Source organism: Oenanthe melanoleuca, chromosome 9 (genome assembly GCF_029582105.1).
Source record: "Oenanthe melanoleuca isolate GR-GAL-2019-014 chromosome 9, OMel1.0, whole genome shotgun sequence".
Classification (NCBI taxonomy): Eukaryota; Metazoa; Chordata; class Aves; order Passeriformes; family Muscicapidae; genus Oenanthe; species Oenanthe melanoleuca.
Genome location: NC_079343.1, coordinates 1,111,730 through 1,132,371, shown reverse-complemented (window position 1 = coordinate 1,132,371; position 20,642 = coordinate 1,111,730). Strand labels below are relative to the sequence as shown.

The window sequence follows — 20,642 nt, the reverse complement described above, 5'->3', positions numbered from 1 at the left end:
TGGGCAATCCAAATTTTCTTACTTGCTTTTCCAAACCAAAACCTTCCAAGCACTTAACTTCATATAAAACAATAATAACATTTTAAAGTATTGATTTCTTAGCTAGTATTCAGTTGAATTGTATCTACAACGATTTGTAGCGAAAATGCTAAACTATTTGAAAATGCTGAAACAAAATACTCCACTATTTCCTACCCATTCTCTTAGCTTTTTGGAATTTTGGTGGGTTTTTTTGTCGTTTGTTTATTTGTGGGGGGTTGCTTGGTTTTTTTGTTTGCTTGTGGGGTTTTGGGTTGTTTGTTTGGTTTGTTTTTGTTCTGTTTTGTTTGGTTTTGGTTTTGTTTGTTTCCCCAGAACTACTCATTGAATCTAGCCTGGCTGCAGTGAACACTTTTCCAGGTGAGATTTCATTTTTGTCAAATAAATATATGTTTGCCCGGGCCTTAGAAAATGAGCCCTACAACGCCTAGAGGAATCAGGTGGGAAAATCCAATAGAGGAATAGCTAAAATACTCTATGGTCATTGGTGTAGCATTAAAAATATCCGTGATTTCCTGCAGATCCAAAGTTTCCTGCACTGCCCAGGGCTCTGCTGCCACCTGCGGGTGATGTCCCCTACCTGGCAGGGAAAGAAAATACCCGGGGAAGATCAGAGAGAAAGGGCAAAGGAATTTTATTTTATTTTATTTTATTTTATTTTATTTTATTTTATTTTATTTTATTTTATTTTATTTTATTTTATTTTATTTTATTTTATTTTATTTTATTTTATTTTATTTTATTTTATTTTTATATATATTATAATTTATATGTGTTTATATTCATTTCTATTTAATAAGGATCTTTATGGTACTGACACCTTAGGATTTTAGCTTTTATATTTTTCAGATAATGTAGTGTTTCAGTGTGTAACTCTAAAACTCCAGAACCTGTCAGCTCCTGTTCTCCCATTTTATTCAGACAATTCCTCTCTGGGTCTCTGGGCCTCGCAGTGTCAGGGCCAAAAAGTATAAACAAAAGTGATTTGTGGGGAGCAAACTGGGGGTAAATGACTTCATTACCTGAAGCTGCAATTGGAGGATCAACCCCTGATATGTAAAATGGACAAAACTTATATCTGTCTGAAAAACTCATGACCATTGTCCATTCTGGGTGTAGCCTCTGAGGCTTCTGACTGCCCCAGGTGTATCTATTGAAGGCTTTTAATAAAAAGCTCCTTTGTTCTCTAACTCTGTCTAACCAGTGTTCCAGGTAGCCACTCCAAGGAAACAATTCATCAAGGTGGGATGTCTGAAATGCACATGCATGGTAGATCACATATATAAATTTGTAGACCTTGCAAATTAGCATATATAACAAAGATGCCTCAATGAGAGGCTTAAATGAATGGTGTGACATCTCCCTATTCTAAAGTACTCTCCCCAAATCAGCCTAATTTTAATTTGCAGATGCTTTAGATGTGGCAGCTCAAGATAGCACAAAGCTTTCTGGTCCCCTAATGTGAGGCTTTTAAGATGTCTGGTCTTCTGACCTAGCAAAATATCAGCACTATGTAAAGATATTAAGTTTAAAAAATTACAAATGTGCATGTTAAGGGTATTGAGAATACATAAAAGGTATATGGAAAGTAAAAAAATCATCATGGCATCACCACAGTGTTACAATCAGTGTCACCCCAGCGACCTCACAGTGCTGGAAGTGCCAATTTGCCTCCCATGGCTACTCTTATATCGTGATTTCCCTGTTAAAAAGGAGCTGCTGACCACATGCTGTCAACTCCAAACCCGTGAAATATTCTTCATTGAAAGAGTGATTGTGTGCTGGAATCCTCTGCCCAGGGAGGGATGGAGTCACCGTCCCTGGAGGTGTTTAAACAAAGCCTGGATGTAGCTCTCTGTGCCATGGTTTGGCTGATGAGGAGGTGCCAGGTCATAGGCTGGACTAGATGATCTCAAAAGGTCTTTTCCAACCTAATTCATTATCTGATTCTGTGTCAACTGCAGCCTCTCTCAAACAGAAGACAAAACCCCCACAAATCCTGAATTTCACCCACATAATCCTGAAATCCAAGCACTACTCATTGTCTACTCATACTGGACAAGATTATGTGGTCTCCCAAAAAAACCAGATTTTTGTGGGTCTCATGAAAGAAGTCAGAATACAGAGTACTTTAAACACAAGCATCCTCACTGATGCCATCTCTACTGATCTACTTGAAGAGCCCTATGTATCTGATAGACACCACTCATTTTAGGATAATAAAAAGCAATTATTACAATATTTTAGGGACAGTTACTTTTGCTGTCACTCACATAAACAATTACAGGACCACTGTGATATATCATGTTCAGGGCAAGAAGTTTATTTCATTATTCTGACCAAAGACAAAAGCTAAAATGTAACATTCCTTTCCCCACTGGAAGAGAAAACAAAGAGATAAAGAGAGAACCTAGTCTAGACATTTCTACAGGCGTTTCTGCAGCCAGAAGGATGTTGTGGACACATCTGAGCACCAACAATGGGGAGACCAGGAAGTCACTGTTCCAGATTTTCAACAAAGAAAAGCTTCTCAAAAAGATAAAGCTCATTTTGACAGGTGTATTTAATTCATTTAAGAAATGCATTTCAGTTGGATATTTTAAGGTCTTCTCACTATCTCTAAAGCATGCCTGAAGCTTTTGAAAACAGAGGCCTTTATGCATGTAAATAAATATTTTCTAATGTGTATTTTATCAAATTGGTGTTTAAGAATCACACAAGCTCTGTGCACTTCACTATGGAGAGTAAGCAATGAGTTACTTCAGTCTTTGGAGGGGTTTAACAATATTCTTTCCTTAATAGAACACTAATGTGGACACTGCTGAAGGCTCAGGGAAAATTCCACCTCAGATTTCTCCCAGGCTGTTGGCTTTCTCAGCTCCAGCTCGGATCTTTCCCAGGCTGGAGACTTTCTCAGAAATAAACAAAAGAAGGAAGAAGAAATAACATAGACTAACACCTGTTGTTGATCACAGAGCCGTGAGTGTGCTACGTGATGTTTTGCAGAAATCATGTTTTCAAGAAGTGTTGCTTTCTTGGACCAATGAGCCTTTTCTATTCTGTATGGCACAATCTATCCTATATAAGTGCAGTGGCCTTTCAAAAAAACACTTCTTCCTGCCTCAGAAGTCGTGTGTGTGTGTGTGTGTGTGTGTGTGTGTGTGTGTTGCTATATTTGCTGTTCCTAGTCTGACAGCGACACACAAAGGCACACAGCAGGTGTGTAAGGATGCTGCAGCTGATTCTGTCCTCCTTCCACACTCAGGGGCTGCACCCATGAGCAGTGGGGTGCTCACTGTTCCCATTCCCAGAGCAATTGGATGGGCACTGGCATTACAGTCAAGACAAGAATTTAAGGATCCAAGCTGGAACAGGCACATGGTTCTCTGAAAAGGAGTGGGGATTTTTTAAAGATGCTGTTATGACATCATGTGTGGGTGTCTTTCTTTGGGAATAAATTGTGATGATCAATGGAGCTCTTGCTAATGAACACCACCCTCAGGGCTCAATTCTGATGGCTTTAATCTATCCACGAGAAGGTGATGGCCTATCTCTGTGAAACAGTCTGTGAAATCAGCATCTAACCTTTAGGAGTGCAGGAACACACTACAAGAGCTGCTTTCACTATGACATTTCCTCCTAACCAGACTGGGAGGAATTCCTGAATTGGCACCAGTGCCCACATTTAATCTGCAGAACTGTTGCTGGTACAGGGATGTTTATATTCAGGATCTCTCTTGCACTGTCTGCCTCCTTTGATAAATCTCATTTCTCAGACCCACTGCCTTCAGATGAGTAGGAGTTGCACGAGGGAGGAAACTGCCCACAGCAGCACCCTTGTGCTGGAGCCACTTACCTCGTCCACCTGGGCTTGTGTCTGCTGCAGCCTCTTGTTGCTGGACACATTGGTGGCAGGAGGGGGCCCTGCAGCCCCTGCAGCACCGCTGGGACCCTGGGCAGAAGCTGGAACAGACCTGGAGCAAAACCAGAGAACCTATGTCACCAAAACTATCTTTACTTGTTCACTACCCCTTTTCTGGAACTGGCAAAAGGTACCTATCTCTTCAAAGAACTTCTGAAGTTTCAAAGAACCTTCTTCTTCAGAGAACTTTTCCATTGTTTCAATCCATGTCTTCCATTCCTGGATCACAACCCCACCATTCCATTCCATTCCATTCCATTCCATTCCATTCCATTCCATTCCATTCCATTCCATTCCATTCCATTCCATTCCATTCCATTCCATTCCATCCCATCCCATCTTATACCACAATCAGTTTTCACACTATTTCTTGATGGGACTTTATCAAACTCTTCCACCTCCCCTGCTGCTTTTTTAAAGAGCAAACAATTCAGATGACCTACCTTAAACTGATCACAGGCCTGACTAGGAGGGCAGAGCTTATGTCCCACTAAGGAAACACACTCTACTCTGGGGACCTTGTGTTCATGCAGTAAGAGATGGGCTGTGACCCTGTCTTCCCTCTCAGTGCACTGAGTAAAGCACTGCCCTGCTCCTCTCTTTGGACTTCACCAAGCAAAGATAAAGAGGAGACAAATGGAAACAGGAGGAGATTACATCCCTCACAAACAGAAGGGGAGGAGAAAGAAAGGGAGGAGGAAGTGGGGGTGAGAATTGCACACATATGGGGTCAGTCATCCCTGGCATCCAGCAATGCTGACCCTCCCCAGCCCTGGGCACCAAATGCCCCACCAGAGCAGCTTCAGCACATCCACAACCCCTGGATGAGTATCTGCAGCACTGCTGTGAACAGAGCCCTGATCTTCTGCACAGCAGCTCTTAAGCTCCAACACTGGCTTTCTCCAGTTTGCCCTATAACAAAGGACAAAACAAAGTGTCTGAAAAAAATCCAACAACAGATCTGGTCTGTCTCAGAGTGTCAGCTTGTGCAGACAAATCACCCTCGAGCCTGAGCAGGGTCCCTGAACCTCAGCCAGCCATCCTTCACACCCACTCTCTAACCTGGGAAACCTCTCTTCTTTCAAGGGACCCCTCTCACCCCTTCCCGCAGGCAAATACAACCCTTCCTGAGGAAATCCCTGAGCATGTGAACTGAAAAATATCACAAATCCCACTCATGCATTACCAATGCCTTCCCACAGTGACAGACTGAGAGAACACAGTGTTTCTCTGTGAATCATTCCCTTCTACATCCTGGGGTCTGATTAATGCTGCTGGAATTACGGCCTCATTAATACACTGTCAAAACAGTGCCTGGGGGCACTAAAGTTAGCTCCCCAAAGGTACCTTCAGCTGCAAAATTCAGTTTGACAGTTGTCTTGGGTTGCAATACAAGCTGTGGCCAGAAATGTGAATTCTGTCCCCATCTGTTGGAGCTGGGTGGGGCAGTGACCCTCATCTCCTGGCACATATTATCTGCTAATGGGCCATCTTCATCCCAGTGGGAGATGCTCCAGCCAGGGGAGCAGCCAAGCCTTTCCTACCCAGATAAAAACTGAGATTTTGGACAGCAAGTTACAGCCCTTCCACTGGATTCCAGAGGAAAGCCAGACCTTTCCACATCATCCCTGCACCTTCAGAGGAAAACTGCACCTTCTCCAGGAGCACTGCTCCAGCTGAACCACATCTGCCCCTGCAGGAGGATGCAGCCACCATTGAATGGGACTGTGCCAACACCCTGACTGACTGACAGGTGTCAGCTTGGATTCTGACTCTGGCAGGGCTGGGATTGTTCTTTGTAATACTGTATTTCTATTTTAATTTTCCTAGTAAAGAACTATTATTCCTAATTCCCATATCTTTGCTTGAGAGCCTCTTAATTTCAAAATTATAATAATTTGGAGGGAGGGGGTTTACATTCTCCATTTCAAAGAGAAGCTCCTGCCTTTCTTAGCAGACACCTGTCCTTCAAACCAGGACAACAGTGTTGCCTGAGGGCTGAGATCCCTGTGGATAGCACTGACCCTCAGAATCTCCCAGAGGTGGAGCAGCTGTTTGCAGACCTGCTGTAGCTTACACTTCACTTTTTAACTGGGGCTAAGAATGTCATTAGCAAGCTTGAGCTGAAAGAGAAGGAATTGAGCCATGCTTGCTCATCCTTTGAGGACCTCATGGCCACTACTAAAAACATAAAAAACAGATGCTGCTGCCACCTGCAAGGGAATCACTCCATCCACTGCCATGGGCCAGCATCCCAACAGGATTTATTTTGAGTTGTCACAAAGGATCAAAGTCTGCTTATAAAGTACATCACATGTAATACAAAATGAGATCTCCCTGGAGCATTAACAGCCTCAAAGGGCGATCCTGGTACAACAACAGAGCTAAAATGGAAATAGTAGAACTTCTGTGCATTTAAGGAAGTAAATAGGCATTTTCCCAAACAACACAAGCAGTTTTTTTCCTGTGGAAACACTGTGTCACTACTGGAAACATCAAGGGAGCTCCTCTCTCGAGTTATGCACTGTTAGAATCTCAGAGACTACAGAAGAGGAGTATGTGAGAAGAGGTTTCCCTGCCACATGTTTTGCTGTAAGCAGAGCTTACAAATTCAGTGATGTTCTTGGTCAGAGCTACGAGAGAACTCCAAAGTTTGGAGCTCTGCCACGTACCTTTTCTGCCTAGTAATTCTCATATTTTTGCACCTCTCAAGCAGTCCTTAAAATGACTTGACATACAGTAGGCACTCTCAAGACTGCTTTATCCCAGCATTCTTGCTGCCATCTAATTTGGTTTCAACTGCATTTTCTGGGGCTTTTCTGCTCCCTGCACAAGGGAGGAAATGATGGGAAGAATGGGTGTTTTTACAGTTGATCATCAGGGCAGGAGTTACTGCAACCACCAGAGAGATGACAATCTTTATGCTGAGGCACAGCAAGCTCACAACATACCCATCTTAATTAATTATCCAAAATCTAATCCAAGTTTTCTGGTAAAGAAGGGAACTGAAGGCCTGCATCACGTGAAAGCATAGACATTCTCTGCAATACCATAAAGCAAAAACTCTAGAATTAAAGTCCAGCCTACATTTACATAATTCTTCCTGCATTTACATAATTCTTCTATCATTGCCTCTGTACCATGTCATATCAGCTTATAATTTCTCAGAAGCATTATTCAAATAATTAATGCAAAAATATTAGCATTATGTTGTAGAAGCTTCCTTTTGAAGTACATGAAGCATCAGAACTTTAAAGTATAATTTCTCATGGTCTGGCATGATTTTGGGGAGCTACAAAAGAATGCAAAATCCATATAAAACTTCATCACTAGGCCCTTAGCCATCAGACTTGTGTACTTTTTTTAGGAAAAGGAAAAAAAAATTGCCATTGGTGCTGAGACTTTCCATTCCCAAGCACGAGTCAAAGTAATTTTGAAGGAGGAACAAAACTCTGTTATTGCTGGTGAAAAAGGGTATGGACCCCTAACAAATACTCTTGAATGGCAACCACTCTGTGGCATCAGAGCACAGCCAGGTTTGGATCAGTCAGCACACGAGCAACCCAAGAGACTGAGAGCAGTGCAGGCTCTGTGTTTGCAGAAGAAACGTTCAGGGACTTTCTGAGTGACTCAGCAGAATGGTCTCAGCTGCCTCAGACATCCTCAGTTCCTCCAGTTGGACCTGAAACTCGTAGGTCAAATTCATGACTAAGAGATTTGTCATCTCCCTGAGATGTTTGGGAAGCAACTTGCTGTTCAGACCTGACAGTCAAAGGCAGCTGCAACTCACAATTAAAAGAGAATTGGAAATATCCAGTGGTACTGTTTTGCATTTCAGCACTGGCTGAAAAACACATTAAGGATGATTGTGTATCTAATATTCTGGGAAACCATCTGACACACACTTTCATTTTTGTTCATATGTGGGAGCTACGCAGCAGAATTTTTTCACTTAGTCAGGGTAGGGGAGGGAGATGCACGATGCAAACACCAGGAGGATGCCAGGCCACCACTGTGCCTTGGTACAGTTCACATGAGCACCTACAAGGCTGCTTTCAGCATCTTCTTTTATCCATCCAAAGTGCCTTTTAAAGCCTCCAGCTACAGGACCTAATCCCTTCAAAGTCTTCATCCTGACAACACTGCACTAAGCTAAGGAAAAGCTGTTATCCCTACATATGGCTGCAAACAGGAGCAGGGAGATGAAGGGACTTCTCCAAGGCACAGAAATTCTGTGGCAGGGCAGCCCAGCCCTATTCATTGGCCTCCTTCTGCTCCTCTCCAACTCTGACTCGAGTCAAAGCTCACAACCTATTTCTAACAACAGGAGTTATTTTCTACCCTTCAGACTTAAACAGTGAGAAACACAGCTAAAGCTGATAGCACAAGCAAAGTGAGAATCACATCACACAGCTTTAGGGGGTGTCAGCTGGCAAAGCCCAGGAGAGGGGCAGTGAATGTGCATCAATTAATGATCCCTACCAAAAATGAAACCAAGCAGGCAATTTTTGAAGAATCCCAGTCTGAGTCCTCTTTCCCCAAACCTTTTCCCTATTGTTCAAATAAAACAACACTGCACTGTGTCTCTTCCCATTTATTTATTTATTTATTTATTTATTTATTTTTCTGCTCAGGTATTCTATTTGTGTAGTACATATTTACTATTGTAACTTACATATATTTAAGACACTTTTTCCATGTGGACCCTTTCAAAAGGCACCCACCCATTTGGGCTTCACTGTGGAATTAGAGTCTGTGGTTTCAAAGGCATTGTTGAACTGCAAAATAAATCAGAAGACTTGCAAAGCTTTGTACTCTTGAGATTTAACTCTAAAACTATTATTAGAATTAGCTACAAATGCAAATTTATGCATTACTTTAGTGGCTATGCATGTCAGTGGAGATTCTAGCCCAAGGAGCAGCTGCAGAAACAAACCCACCTCCCAATCCCTAGAGCAGAGAAGGCTCATCTGTGAATTGAGATGCACTGGAAAGCTTTGAGGCACAAGGATCTCTGAGGAAATAAAAGAGCTCTATAGCCCTGGGGGTTTGCTATAAGTTTTGGACTTGCTTTGTTTATTCCTACGCAGTAACAGCTAAACCAATTTTTCCACTGATTGATTGCAGAGAGGGACTTTTACTGACAGCACTTCAAGTCTTCTGCATTCTGGAGGAATTTTCAGGTTTCCAGCTTTGTGCTAATCAGATGCTACCACATGGGATTTTAATTTTGCACGAGGTCAGTTTAGCCAAGACTAGCTAAAAAAGCTTTCTTACCAACATGGCTGTGTGAGGTTTGACAGAACCCTAACGAAATCCTGTCTGATAAACAGAGCAGGCTGAAATTCTGTGCTAGTCTATTCATGTGTCACCTCTCAAATAAATTGATATTTAATCTCCTTAAGATTCTGAGCCTTCCAGACTCAAATTCTTAACAACAGCATGGACTAACCACAGCTGTGGGTGGACAGTCACGTTTCTCTTAGGAAAGAGACATCCATCCCAGCACCTCCTACCAAGTTTTTTGGTTTTCCCATAGTGAAATTGGTTAGTGTCAAATGGTAGGTCCTTTAAAAACCACAGAATAATTCTGTCAGGAGAGGTGCAGAGAAACTTCTAGCACCCCCACAAAATTAAGTGTTTTTCAGGCTCTCATTCTTCTTCCAAGTAGGTAGGATGTTCTCTGCCTGTGGGGTGAGAGGACTCTCCAAAAGACAGCCCTGGCTAGAGAACATGACCTCCCACCTCTGAGATGCTCTCAGTAGAGTTATTTGCTTTTCAGTTCAGCTGGCCACTAATTGTACATATTTCAGATTTCTAGCTCATCTTTCCCCCTCCAGTTATTTTAGTAGGCTAGGTTTATCCTTGCTTTCATTCTACTAATCTCACTTCTGCAGGGGAACAAAACAAAGCTGCTCAATGGGAGTGAAGAAAGCCATGATATCATAAAACTGGTTAGGCTGAGGAGATGATTAGCTGATTGACAGAGCAGCATCACTGCTGGGCTAGTGGACATTTGAATACTGTGGCTGGAGGGATTGTCAGACTACAGAAAGATGTTTTCAGCCCTCTGAGACCCCACAGAGGGAGTAGAATTAGCTCCCAACAACAGCAAACAGGCTTCCTTCACTTACAAGGAAAGCAGCACTGCTCAACCAGAGATGTTGCTCTTCATTGTGCTTTTGTTCTGCCTGAGCCCCTCAGTATTCAGTAAAAATGTGACTATTGACAAGTAAATGGCTACAGACTTAAACTTAGATACTTCCATTCCAGGACTATCACATTTCAAATTATTCCTCGTGCTGTTTGAAATAACTGTGTAATGAGTAATAATGAATCGGTGGTAGAACAAAGCCCCACGTATAAAAGGAATTAGCATTTGAGATGTCTTCATTTTGTGAAGAAAGTTCTGCCTTGAAAACAGCTCTGTTCTCAAATGTGCTTTTCATGTATTACCAACAATATTCTACAAGGACTCTCCCTTATTACCAAATATTTACTCTGATCACCAGCCAAAGGATAATACTCTGCATTTAACGTCCCGGGAACACATTTAATTAAATATTCCCACTAGTTTATTATGACTGCATTAACCATCTGGTGTGCTAAATATGCACACAGAGGAAAAGGAGAGGAACCCTAAGACATCATCTTTAATTTGATCAACATTTGTTAAGTTAGTAATGACCAACTGATTTATCTTCTCCAGTATCTTCTATTCAAGCCAAATAAATGTTGCTTACCAGCTTTTAGGATTAGAGGCAAATTTGATCTACAGTGATATCTTCAAGAACATTCTTTCATCATTTTGAGCCCTTGGATTTACAAAACTGCACCTTGAAAATCTTTTCATAAGCACTATTTACTATCTGTGTTATGACTGTGAGATTCTTGAATTTCCTTTCCTACCGAGAACAGAGAAATATTTTTATTTGTCACATCTTCATTTTTAACATCTATAATGTCATATTAATTTAGAAACATTTACATTTCTGGACACTTTACTGCTGGATCCAATAATAAGGTAGATCTCAATCTCTGTCCACATTGTTCAGCAGCACAGAATTAATGCAGGTTGCTGATGGGGAACTTTAGGCCATGCCTTCAGATCCCACTCAACCATTCTCATCTTCACATCTGTAAATTTATATACTTACATGCACTGAAAAATACCCAAACCAGCTCTAAAGTAAATCTCCTTTTGAGGTAATTTCCACAGGCTGACCTGTGACTTCAGCCAATTTTAGTCCCATGCTATCTGTTTTTTCTTAGAAAAGAGTTAATTCTCATTTGCTGATAGGAAATGAATTGTAATCTTCATACTAAATGAGATGTATTTTCATTAGAGAATGAAAGGAAATACAGGTGTAAGCAATAATAAAAAAACCTTTCTCTTAATACTTATACATATATTAACTTTATACTGTAAAAAGATAGAAATGTAATTTATTGTTTTCTCCATTTTCCTTGTTTAAATTCATAATTTGTGTAATTTGCATCAGGCTGCTTTCAGATAAAAATTAGTTTAGTAAAAGATATGAAAAATCATTTATGTGATATGTTCATAATAGTTAATAGTTAAAATCTATCTTCAGTTTATGCAGAAAAATACCAAAACACTGTATTGCACTAAAGTCAGTTTTCAGAAGTGTTACCTCTTGTTACTAGGTAGTATTGATTGCACCTTCTACTAATTCTTACAATGTTTCAGAATTGGCAGGTTTCAGACCTTTGTAATAATTTCTCTCCATCAGATAAAAGAACACAAACTTTTTTTCCCCTTTTTAATTTTTTGATGCTTTTCATTTGGTTAACCTTGAGTTATGATGTGGGCTAAAGGCAATAAAACTGAACAAAGATCAGGTCTGTGATCTAATTTTCTCTCAAAATTGTTACTATTTCAAGCCAATTCAATATAGATAAAATCTAGTGTATGTAAATGAACACACTGTTACAAAAAAACAGAATTTTCTTTTACAAAAGTTTACTGTGCTCCATTAGCCCCACCAGTTCTTGTGTTAATGTGGCTCATTTGAGCTGAAGTGGTTCTGAAATCCCTGAGAGCCCTTGGTTTTGCAAGGTGCATTGGTAGCAACTTTGGTACTTCAGTACCTTCAGTTGTCTCAGCTCTGTCCTGCACATTGAGGTTACACACCTGAGAAATAACACAAAGATTGACCATCACAGCAAGAGGGGCTCTTTTCTCCCTAGAAAAATTTAGTAAAGGAATTTTAGTTTATAATAGGAAAGTGCTTATACTGGGCATAAGACACAACCCCCCTCAGCTAGAGTGACAAAACCTCAACAAACCAAAACAAAGAGATTCAGCAGAGAAGTCAAATTCTGGATAAGACAACACCTTTATTTTTCTTGCCCTAAGTTACTGATGTGAAATTAGGGAAAGAAGAAACTGATTGCAAACACATAAATCAGAGTACAGCAGGCTGTGAGAGGAAGCCTAAAAGAACAAGGCTTTACTCAGTGCCTTGGTGAGGTACATCTGAAACAAAGCAAGAACAAAACAATAAGTGAGTCACTGTCATTGCTGCCATTTCTTATTGGAAGCTAAGAAATGCAATCTGCCTTGATAACAACAAACTGTAAGGGCAAAGACATAAATAGCAAACATGTTGCTAGAGAAACGTTCCAAAAATCCAGGACTCTAAAGCTGGAGCAGACTTGAGGAAGCCCAGTGAGGTTAAACACCCTGGTCTGCCAGACATCCAGGCTCACAAAGCTGGGAGGAGAAGCTGCAGGGCGATCCCTAAGGACACAGCTCAGTGGAGGAAATCCCTGTTTGTGAGCAGGTGCTGATGTGCTGCCTCGTGGCTGGGCATCCCCTGTGCTTCTCGTGCACAGGAGAAAGAGCAGCCCCTGTTTGAGACTTTCTGTGTGGGATTTACCCTGAGCAGTAACCAGGCAGCAGCTGGGCAGGGAGTGGGAGGGAAGGAGCAGGGCAGAGTTTGACTCAGCCATCCCCTACCCCTGACTCATGTGCTGCTGCTGCTGCTGCAGGGACTGCTGGTGTTTGCTGCTGGCTGTAGCCAGTGCAGTGCTTTTGGTTCAGCAACTTGAAATTTCCTTGTTGTGAGATAGGATTAGGACGAAGGTAAAACAGGTTCAACTTTAAATGGTACAAAGAGATAGAAACTTTAAGAACAAAAACTCAGAATAAAACTTTACACGACATCTTTTTCCCCCTACACCCTTCTTTTCTTTCACACCGAAAACATACAGAAAACAACTCAGTTTACTACCTCTAAAATAATTTTTCAGTAATTTATTTGGGAGAGAAGACTTCCCTCTTTCATCTATGAAGACTTCAGCTTTGAAAAGTCCTTGTCAAGTACAAAGGAGACTGCCCAGGTCTCGGCAAGTAAAAATTTTAGGAAACCTTTGTTGCATTTTAGGCTATAGGTGAGAGGCCAAAAGGACAATCCAACATAGTTCAATGGAGAAGCAAAAGAGAAAGTTTTATTTAAAGAAACACTGCACTTATATAGGGTAGTATGTGAAAAACAGAATAGAAAAGACTCATTGGTCCAAGAAGGCAACACCTCATTGAAAACATGCTTTCTGCAAAACATCACAAGACATCACACAGCTCACACACCCTGCAGGTGTGTGATCACTGTTATAATTTCTTGTCCTTGTGAAGCCTGAGAAACTCAAGGCTTCAAGGCTGCTCTTTCCCTGGTTCCCAGCAGCATCCAACGACAAACCTTCACAAACACCACACCCAGTTAAAAGTTCCCTCTGACAGAGAAGCAAGGAAGGCTCTCAGAGGAGTGGGAAGACTGATAAGCTTCCCTTGCTTTTAAGTAATATTTACTTAAGGTTTTTCTGCCTGTTTTTAAGAGACTCAAATTAAAACCTGGGAGGCTTTGGGGCTTCCCATTCTCCTATGCATCACTTCCCAGCATTTGTGATGCATTTCAGAAGTAAATCAACTCTTAACATGCTTTTTGTTTGTTTATTTGTTTTTTAAGTCCCAGAAACAACAAAACAGCTGAAAGAAAGTCACATTTCCATCAGCAGTGAAGAGTTTTTGTAGCCTGTCTATACATTTGCCACTGCTATTCAGTGGCAGTTTCATCACAGCTAAACTTCATGGGGTAATTACCACCTCTAATTATATTAAAGCTTAATTAGCAGGAGGCTTGTTAAGTTTAAATCATGTCTATCTACTTGGCCAAGAAAAATGCAGTGAATATTTCACCCCACCTATTCATTACTTAAATAGCAGTCTGTGCAGGTGTCAGAGAACAGCAAAGGGATCTGCACAGAGAGCCAAACTTTCACCTTTATTTCTCCCAAAATGTCACATTCAGTTCCTGAAGAGCTTCCATGAACACAGCTATCATTTACCAGTGTCCTATCACAGGGTTCCACCTTCCCACAATGTTATGATTCACACACAATATCCCTTCTTCCCATTTCAACATCCATCAATTCCTAGAACTGGATTCCATTTAACCAATAAAATACATTAAAGCAATAAAAGGAAACTTCTCATTTCAAGTTCTCATTGAATTTAAAAAACACCCTCCAAAAACATAGAATATTTTGAATAAAACAAAACTAGAGCTTTAAAGACTTTTTAAAAAAGATTTTTGAGATTATTTGGCCAAAAAAAATCGCTTGGTAAGCTAATGTGAATTCATTAAATACTTCCTAACAGAAAATCATGAACTATATTGAAACTTAAAATGTCTGAAGTAAGATTGGTCTGTAACATTACAGCCACCTCTGCTGAATCTCCCCACCCTCATAGGATCCCCCAGAGCCTTGTGGTTCCTCCTTAGCCTAAGCTCCCACCTTTATTTTCCCATCTGTCTTTCCCTCAAACTCTGATTTTTTAATGACCTTCTTTGCTTTACAGAGAGACTTATGTTTAAACCACATTTCCAGAACCCTGGTGTGATTTCTGAAGCTCACAGCCATCCTCTGTGGCTCAATGCTGTGAACACCTGTACATTTGCAAAATGAAACTTCAATTTTGCTTTTCTTCCCCCAATAAATCTATAAACATCACCTGACTCAGTAAAGACCAGTTTACTCTGGTTGTATCTTTCAGTTTAGTTACATTCAGGACACTGCCTTTTGCTATTTGTGAAAATGCCTAAACATTTTCATGCTTTAAAATCTCCAGTGAGCTGCATAAGCAGCCCTTGGGGTTCTCTGGGTGAAGGGAAAGTGTCTCCTCCCTGTGTGCTGAAGGAGTATTTCTACTTTGCTTTCCATTCATCTGAACCTTGGAAGTTAGTTAATTTTACAACACTCCAAAATTAACCACTTGTTTCTCATGTCCTTCTTTGGAAATAAAAGGCCCTTGGGATTGAGAAGGAACATTTGAGTTTAAATTTGTGCTTTAAAAGTCAAAAACTTAAAAAAACCTTGAATTGTCCACGTTATTCAAGTGACAAGAAGAACTGGTGGCAAACATACTTGAGACAAAACAAGACATTTACAATCAACCAAAAACTCCAGTTTATAGAAACAAAGCAGCAGCCAGATGACTGAAGCATGCCCTGCCCTCAAAGCTACTCCTCAAGCTCTCTGTCTTTCCACCTGTAACATCCTTGAAGGGCAAAGTATTCTCTCCTGCCACTACAGTTCTGACACAGATACAAACCTCAAAATAAAAGTTATTCATACATTTTATTTCCATAAATATTAGATTACTTTCTACTGCTACCCCAACTAAATATTAGGAATTTCGTCCACCTGTCCACAACAAATTCAGCCTGCCTACAGCAAGATTCAATGCACTGATAGAGTTCTTACTTTTTTACTACTATTCCTTTTTGGCCTCTGTGTCCTTGTGCAGTGGAATCATCACTCTGGGGCTGTGCTGGGAGTCCTTTGGATGTGGTGCCTTAAGATTTTAGCCTTAGTACTTTTCAGATCCTGTACTGCATCAGTGCATAACTCTAAACTTCATGCAGAGTGTGAGTTACTGTCTCCACATTTTGGCCAGAAAAAACAATTCCTCTGGGCCTGAGAGCCAAGGACACCCTACAGGTGCATCAGGCCCCAAAAAGTATAAACAAAAGTGAATTTTGGGAGCAAACTGGGAGTAAATAACTTCATTACCTGAAGCTGTAATTGAAGGATTAACCCCTGATATGTAAATAGACCAAACTTATATCTGTCTGAAAAACTCATGACCATTGTCCATTTTGAGTGTAGCCTCTGAGGCTTCTGACTGCCCCAGGTGTATCTATTGAAGGCCTTTAATAAATCCCCACTTTATTCTCTTAACCTTGTCCAGCCTCTGCTCTGGGTACCACCCCAAGGCATCAGCTGCACACCTGATGAGAGGCAAACAGAGGAAGGAATGTGCAGGGCTGGAGCCAGTTCCCAAGGTAACCAAGAGATGTGTTAAAAGGGAAAGTGGTGGTAAGTAAATAAATGCACACAATAAAGGCCCACACATGACTAACTTTCCTAGAAACCACAGACAATAGAGAGCAGCAGAACATGGAAATTCATGGATCTTGTATCTGTGAGGAAACACACGAATTTCTCCCAGTGAGATGATTAAATAATACCCTCATTCACAAGTTCCCTGTGATGCCTTGGGCTGGTACCTAGACAAGGTTAAGAGAATAAAGTGGGGATTTATTAAAGGCCTTCAATGGATACACCTGGGGCAGTCAGAAGCCTCAGAGGCTACACCCAGAATGGACAATGGTCATGAGTTTTTCAGACAGATATGAGTTTGGTCTATTTACATATCAGGGGTTAATCCTCCAATTACAGCTTCAGGTAATGAAGTTATTTACTCCCAGTTTGCTCCCAAAATTCACTTTTGTTTATACTTTTTGGGGCCTGAGGGCTGTAGGGTGTCCTTGGCTCTCAGGCCCAGAGGAATTGCTTTGTCTGACCGAAGTGTGAAGACAGTAGTTAACACTAGTTTACAGCTATGCCCTAATGCAGTACAGGATTTGAAAAACATAAAAGCTGAAGTCCTAAGGTGTTGCATTTTTGCTATAGGAGCGGTGGAAAGGATAATGCAACATTGTTCTTCGTGTAATGGAGAAGCAAAAGAGAGCTTTATTTTAAGAAATACTAGTTACATAGAGTGGTAAAACTGAACAGAAAATACTCATTGGTCCAAGAAGGCAACACCTCTTTGAAAACATGCTTTCTGCAAAATATCATGTCTCCAGCAGGTGTTTAATCTTTGTTATAATTTCTTGTCCCTGAGCAGCCTGAGAAACCCAAGGCTCAAGGCTGCTTTTTCCCTGCTCCCAGCAGCATCCAGCGACACTGAGGCATCCCCTGCAGGCAGCCAGGAGCACTCTGCCCTTTCCCTCTTCCCTCACCTTTCCCAACTCTCACATCACAAACAGCTCCTAAGCGCCAGGGGGTGTGCAGAGCATGAGTCACCCCGATGTTCTGATGCAGGATGGAGATCAGCCACCTGTCAGAGCACAGCCCAGTGCTTCCAGCAAGCCAGCAGGGACACTGCCTGCAGCCAACCTCAGCAACCCAGACGTGCTTTGAAAGGGTACAGGTGTAAGCCACACCTCAAACTCTCACAGACAGGTGGTGCTGGCCAGGAGGAGACTGCTCCACGCTAGAGGCACAGCTGACATGTGGCAGCAAGCATTTCATACCAATAAGGCACCTTAGAGTTAATTAAACAATAGAGAAATGAGATTTTATTTAGATGGCAAGAGGAAATCATTAGGCTTTGGACTGACAGCAAAAAATTCTGGGAGCTAACCACACAAGGTCAGTCAGTTCCCAGTGTAAGCAACTGATTTTGACAGAACATTTCCTTCTGAATGAGGTCTTAATTTTTAATTTTTTTTCTTCTCCCTCCCCAAGACAACAATGGAAAAGAGAAAATTTATATGAAAAAGGACTCAGGAGATCATCCTGACCACCCCCTTATCTCCAGGGATAACTGAGTGGTACTTCAGACCTGGCCCAGGTCTGTTCTGTCCCCAGCAGGATTCGTATTGGACATTTTGGAGCTCATTGAGCACTTTTAACTCACCCAAGCTCCTGAGGCACCAGACACATTAATTCTTGCAAGGATGCTTTGCAGTGCTTAGGGATACAGCCCCCACTGAGGGTACCCAAAATGCATCTGCATCACAGGCCCTGCAATCATCAACCAGCTGAGAGACCTCAGCACCCAGAAAAGAAAGAATTGTGACTTGTGAATACAAGGAAATCTTGGTGCCTGCATGAAAACCTTAAAATCAAGCTCTTTATTTTATCCATGAAGCCCTAGAGTGGCTGAATATCCATAGAGGAATTCAGAAGAGAAATGAATATAAGTAATTTTCCTTGCTAAAATTTCCTTGCTATAATATTCTCTGGATAAAGCTGTACCTTGAAACCACACCTGTTCTGAAGAAGTGTCCATGAAATCATTGGCAAAGTACATTTTAACCTGTTCTGTGCCTCCTCTCTTTATAACTGGGTTGATTCAATTCCTTAGCCTAAATTAGAACTGACTTGTTAAAAATAATTTAATAATATACTCATAAAAATCTTTAGATTTGCAGTCTGTGACCTGCTGCCTGTGAATATTTAAATTATTTAACCGAGGCAAGTATTATTAGAAAGACAAACTACAGTGTTTTTGGGAAAACAGATTTTGAAGTCAGATTCCAGCATTCAAATGGAAGAGAAAATAACAGAACTAGTCCAGCCTAAATGAACAGAACACATCTCTATTTTTAAAATGATATTCTAAATAAAAATGACCAACAGCTTGTGAGTAATCCACTGAGTAGAAGTTCTCAGAGATTACTTACAAATTATTAAAAAAAAAAATAGATTATCAGACTTCTCTTAGGCAATTCTGAACTGAAAAGTTCAATAATAAACTGTGAAGTATTGATTCACACCAAAGTCATAGAAGTTACTAGCAAGAACAAGAGTTTGTTATGTTATTTAAGAAGCTGAAGTAATTCCACAAATACATAAGCATGACTACATGTGCATGTGTATCTCAAAACCAGAAACCATCAGAGATCAGAGATGTCAGACATTACATTATTCTCCAACATAGCAAACAAAACCATAATGATCCAGGATTAGTGGGTTATCAATTTGAATGGTTAAATGAAGGCTAAATTCCAATTTTAAAAACTTGAACATCAACGCATTCCTCCCTCCTGTAATTCAAAAACTTGTAGTGGCTTAAAAAACTAAACTGTGAAATAATCTATCTACACAACACAATAAATTAGGATTTAATGGCATTTTGGCCTTAGTCTGTGTTCCAAACTGCAGTTCATTTGAAAAAAAAAAAAATCAATTTCTAGCTGAATTAATTTGATTTTTATCAATAGCTGCTAAATTAAATTCAGACAAAGTATATATTTGGTATTTATGCTAATCCCTCCACACTGTTGCATCCAGGTTATTCATTATATAATCTGTTGCTTGCAGGGAAAAAAAAAAATGTTTACAAGCTCACCTTCTTGGATCGTTTTTGATTTTAAAGGTTTTATTTTGCTAATATACTGTTTATTCAGTCACTAAACACTAAAAGATTCTAAAATCCTTTAGGAGTGAAAAGAACAGCATTCAGTTTCCAGTAATGAGCCAATAATTCCCACAGTCCCACCAACATCACCCAGCCAAGCAGGGTTAAAGCAAGTTATGTCTGAATCTGTGCTCACAGAGGGGGGCACACAGGATGAAAAATTCGATCCAACTTTTTTTTTTTTTGTCAATGGTGCAACTCTGCAGTTTGTTACTCTTCTCTCACCTTCTGCCACAACCTTCTCTGGATAAAGTTGCACCAAATTCCCCCCTTCACTCCCATCAGTTTCCTGAGGAACACATTCACAAATATTATAACATCTAAGTGATTGCATAGCACCACAGCTTTTTAAAAACAAATGCAAGTTCTCACACACATGCACCCCAGCATCCACCAGATGTAATGCAGCCCTGTGCCCATGTGGATTAACACCAATAATTCCAGGAGTTCCAAATTACATAGAAGAACAGTTTGGAAGTGGTTATTGATACTCTGACACCCCATAATCCACCTTTTATGGCAACTTTCCAGAGAACCTGCAGCTTACTTCCACATACAGCCTTCCTGAACAGCACCAGGACAATAAAATACCTTCTAACACCTTTAGCTTGACATTTTTTTATTAAGAGTTTGACTAGCATTTCATAGGATTCAATAGATTTGAAGGGCCCAGTTTTCTGATACTCATTTTCAGAAGTTTGCAATACCACTTTGTACTGGGTTTTTTTGTTGCTGTTTTGGGGTTTTTTCAGTTTTAAGTTTTTCTGGTTGTTTTTTTTTTTATAAGAAGCTCAACTCATCCTTCAATCTTGAACATGCAGAGTTTTACATCTGGGATTAATTACAGACATTATGTAACTCCCCACCTGATGGTTGGTGCAGGTAGCTCAGAGATTTAGCTGGAATTCAGTAAGATTACTGTCCTACCATTGTGAAGGAAAAGGGGCTAATCTGACACAGGCATTTTCCTGGTGAGAAATGCCTTGATGAATTGCTTTTAATCTGAAGAACTTTCTAAAGATGTAAATTCAGAGCATTCTGCCAGTGAGTATGTCTGAATCACACATCTTTGGTTTAACTCATACAGAAAAAGTGACAGCAGCTTCAGCACCCCGTCATCTCCTCGAGAAAGCAATTATAGTAAAATATTCCTGTCACAACTCC

General features: G+C 40.6%; 1 protein-coding gene across 1 annotated transcript in view; it reads right to left on the bottom strand.

The window, feature by feature from the left end:
- VAMP2 (vesicle associated membrane protein 2) overlaps positions 1-20,642 on the bottom strand; it is a 48,314-nt gene that overhangs the window by 6,699 nt on the left and 20,973 nt on the right. Inside the window, exon 2 of the mRNA XM_056498260.1 lies at positions 3,896-4,013. Within this exon, the coding sequence (XP_056354235.1) occupies positions 3,896-4,013 (118 nt within the window). The remainder of the gene's footprint in view (positions 1-3,895; positions 4,014-20,642) is intronic.